The sequence below is a fragment of the Metopolophium dirhodum genome, chromosome 1 (genome assembly GCF_019925205.1).
Source record: "Metopolophium dirhodum isolate CAU chromosome 1, ASM1992520v1, whole genome shotgun sequence".
In the NCBI taxonomy this organism is placed as follows: domain Eukaryota; kingdom Metazoa; phylum Arthropoda; class Insecta; order Hemiptera; family Aphididae; genus Metopolophium; species Metopolophium dirhodum.
The window spans coordinates 143785300-143789684 of NC_083560.1; the positions used below are offsets into that span (position 1 = coordinate 143785300).

At 24.2% G+C, this 4385-nt stretch overlaps 1 protein-coding gene across 1 annotated transcript; it reads right to left on the reverse strand.

The window, feature by feature from the left end:
- Positions 1 to 1019: 1019 nt before the first annotated feature.
- Positions 1020 to 2015, reverse strand: LOC132933042 (uncharacterized). Its single transcript, XM_060999377.1, has one exon. The coding sequence runs from the start codon at positions 2013 to 2015 to the stop codon at positions 1020 to 1022; it is 996 nt and encodes a 331-aa protein (XP_060855360.1).
- Between the last annotated feature and the right edge of the window lie 2370 nt (positions 2016 to 4385).

Sequence of the window (4385 nt, forward strand, 5' to 3'; positions counted from 1 at the left end):
CGGTCTATGTTTTGATGAATATTTGTCAAACTGTTTAGGTATTGATTATATTGGAGATTTTATAACAGAAGCAAACCCTATAAATAAAAGATGGCCTGGTTCATACGGACTAAAACCAGATATTTTTTATAAAATTAAAGGTACAAAGAAAGTAATGATTTATACACAAGGTTTTATAAAAAATATTAAAGGTATTAATTCTACTAAGAATAGTAAAACCGAATTACAAGGAAACTATTCAATTGAACAATTGAATAGTTTATTCTCTTCAATTATGAAGTTGGAAAATAATGGTAATTACATTAAAATAACAACAAAACATTATTTTTCATTGGACAAAAATTTTAAATTAAGTTTGGGGATTGACAATATGAATTATTTATATAAACACATTGGAGAAATCTTAAATAATAATATAAATAAACGATTATTAGATGTACATTGCAACATAATTGAAAAATCTTTTTCCTCTGTTAATAATGTTAATCACATCGAGGAAGATCTTTTGTATAATTTTTATTATGATGATGTTAATCCTTATATAAAAACTAATCCAATAATATACATACCAGTTTAAGGACATTTTCAAACTATAGAAATACATATTATAGATCAAAATGGTAAAAAATATTATTTTGATGATGATGATTTCATTGTTTATCTTGATTTAATTAAAGAATAAGATGTGCAGTTTTTACCATTTGAACCAGAGGGGGCGATTTGTCCCCCCTATATTAAATTATTTTTCAAGAGAAATATTCTCTTGAAAAAAAACATATTATATATATGTATATTACATTTTAACCACTAAAAGTTTCTTCAATTGTACCTTTTTCAATGTCAAACAAAAATTCATCTTCTCTTATGAAAAAAATATAACAAATTGTATCTTTGGGTAAATCTTCATGTAACTCAATATGTAAAATAATATTTTTTTTAGTTGCAGAAATATTCATTGGTTGGTAAACTGATTTAATTAGAAATATTGACCTATATAATTTAAAATCATTTGGATCATTTTACATCAATGGAAGTTCTTGTTGATTTTTATGGTAAGTTAATTTATAAGACATGAAATTCTCATAAGATTGACAAAATTTATTATTCTTAAAATCTTCATCTTGACATTCTTCAGGATAACGTTTTCCATTTATTTCAAACCAATAGTTTCTAACACAACAATGATCAAATTCACCAGGATCATTGTTTTGAGTATTTAATCTGTTTGTTTGTAATCCAAAACCACAAAACACACTTCGATATTGAGATGTTAAATCAATTTTTATAGTTCTTCCCGAAATATTTCTTTCCTCAATACATTGCCACGCTTTAAAATTAAAAGTATACTTTTTTTCTTGAGAAAGTTCAGTTAACTCTTTTAACAATAACACTTTTTGCAAAGGATTGCATTCTACAATTGGAATTTTAATTGTAAGTTCGTCAATAATAATTTTACCATCTTCTGTTCCTGCAACAACTCTTTTTAATAAAGCATCATCATCTGTATTTCTAGTAAAACATAATTCCATGTCACAATTGAAAACAGGATATGGATGGTCTTTGAAAAATGGTATGCCAAATTGAGATAAATTACCCATAACATTAAAATGACCTCCACCTTTAAATTTACTTACAAAACCTGAGTTTATAGTTGGTCCGTTTAAATCCAGAGAGTAGCTTATAACACCTTTAATTGTACTTACTCTTCCTGTATACTCAATTTCATTTATTGTTTTACCACGAATTTTAGCTGTACATTTACTAAATAAAAATGGAGTAAAATTATCCAATAGTTCTATTTTTGAATCTTTAGGATATTCTTTTCCATCTTCTTGCAAATACCTACCAGACATAAAAAACTTTGTTTTTCTAATAACCAGAAAACTTTCCATACTATTTACTTTAAAAATTGTGTCTTTATTAGGTGTATTAAGATGAATGTTATTTGTAGGTATCCATGTTTTAGTTTGAATTCTTTCAATAAAAGGATCATACTTTTTAAAAATATTATACATTATTTATATTAGTAAAAATAAAAAAAATTTATTATAAAAATGGAATTTATTGCAATAAAACCATAAAAAATAAAAAATAAAAAAAAATCATTATCTCATTTACCTATGCGACTTATGTTGTTTGGTCCATCAGGTTACGGTAAAACAACTGTGTTGAGGAGTATAATTCTAAGTCATTGGACTAAGTATGAAAATTTATATATTTTTACAAAAAGTATTGATCAACCAATTTATAATGAACTAGTAGAAATATTTGAAGGTATACCTGAGATTAATTTTTATATTTCTTATACAGATGTAGACGAATGTGAGCGTGGTAGTTTAGTTGTTTTTGATTCCTTTAGATGAACAAACACCTATTTATGAATATATGAATACATCAAGACCAAAAGACATTTCAGTTATTTATTTAAATCAATGTTATAGTTCAGCAAATAAGCAATATATAAGAAATAACTTAACTCTTTTAATTGCTTTTAAATCAACTCAATATATAAAAAATGTTTGGGATGATTTTTTAAGTAATACTATTTCATTAAATGACTTTAAAACATTATGTTCAGATTGTTGGAAAAATGACTATGGATTTATAAAAATCGATCTGATTAATAATCGTTTCTACTATAAACTTGAAAAACCAATAAAAAAATAAAATGTAATATAATAAATGAATGTTAAACAAAATCAAAAGAATTTAAGAAAAATAATAAAAAAAAATTTTAAAAAAGTCACATTTTCAGAGCCACCAGAAACACAAAACAATTTTAAGGAAGGAACTAATTTAGAAAACGAACCTGAAAATATTAAAGAATTAATTCATCTTGAACAAAATTTAAAAAATACATTTAAAAAGTCAGATTTATTACATTCTGAAAAAAAGTTAAATAATTTGAAAAAAGATGAAGATGAAAATAATATACAAAAATTACAAGAAAAAGAATATTCACCAGCAAAGTTAGAAAAAATAATTAAAATTAAAAACAATTTAAAAAGTAACTATAGAAAAAGTTATAAACGACAAACATTCAGCAGAAGAAAAAGTAAAAAATTTTGAACCAATATTAGAAGGCTTATCTGAAGTTGAATCTTCTGTTAATGATGTTAAAGAGGTTGCAATTAAAACAGATCACGATATTCAAAAAATGTTAATACCTACAACTCTTTATAAACCTCGTAATCCCGAGGTATTACGATTATTAAATGCAGAGTATGAAACACCTAAAAGTTCTCCGAGAAAAACAACAATTAATTCTCCTATGCCTTCAAATATAATAATAGGGGAAAATGCTCAAAAATATTTACCAGCTTTAGATCCAAATAATACATTTGGAATACATTTTAAAGAATATATTGGGCATATGATTGGAAAATACCCAATAATGTTTGACTTTGATGACATAATTTTGAATGAGATGTAAAGATTCTGATTGTTCTATGTCTGAAAAAATTCCGGCTATTTTAACTGCATATGCAATGAAAGGAAAAAGAGGTTTAGGAATGAATTTAATATGTGAATAAATTTAATAATATTTTGTATTATAAAATATACTATTTCAAATTACAAACATAAAAAAGCAGTTGAAAAAGAAACATTTCGACATAGTAAAAAAATGGAAAATAAAGGTTCTGGATTGAAAAAAAAAAAATCGAAAAAATTAACAATTTCATTAAATCATCATGTATGAAAAATTTAAAATTTAAAAATCTAAAAATCGAACCACTGAGTAATTTTGACATAATACAATTTGGACATAATATAAAAAAAATCAGAGGTTGTTTCATGAGAGATGAATTACCTCTTAAACCATGGTTGAATGAATATGGAATATTAAATTTAAATAATTCTACTCGAGAAGGGTTGGAACCCATCACATTGGGTTGCATGGAAAAAAATAAAAAATAAAAATTTTATTTCGATTCATTTGGAATGTCTCCTACACCAGAACTTGTAAAATATTTAGGTGAAAATAATCTTAAGTGGTCCGAGGACAAAATCCAAGATTATGACGATCCACCTATATGTGGACATTTATGTTTAGAATTTATAAAAAACTATAAAAAATTTATTTAAAATTTAAAAATATATAAATGAATGACGGTGATCTAATACATTGTCTTAAATGTAAAATTCAAACAAAAAATATTAATACAACTAAAATTCAAACAGTTAATGGTAGATGGAGAATTTCATCAAAATATTTTAAATGTAACACAAATAAAAGTAAATTTATAAAAAATCCTACAATTGGACATAATATTTCCAATAAAAAATTAAATGATACAGATAAAATGATATTAGCTAAAGAACTTCATAAACCAGTTAGAAAAAAATTTCCTAAACGAAGAATTTTTACTAAAGGTATTGATGAT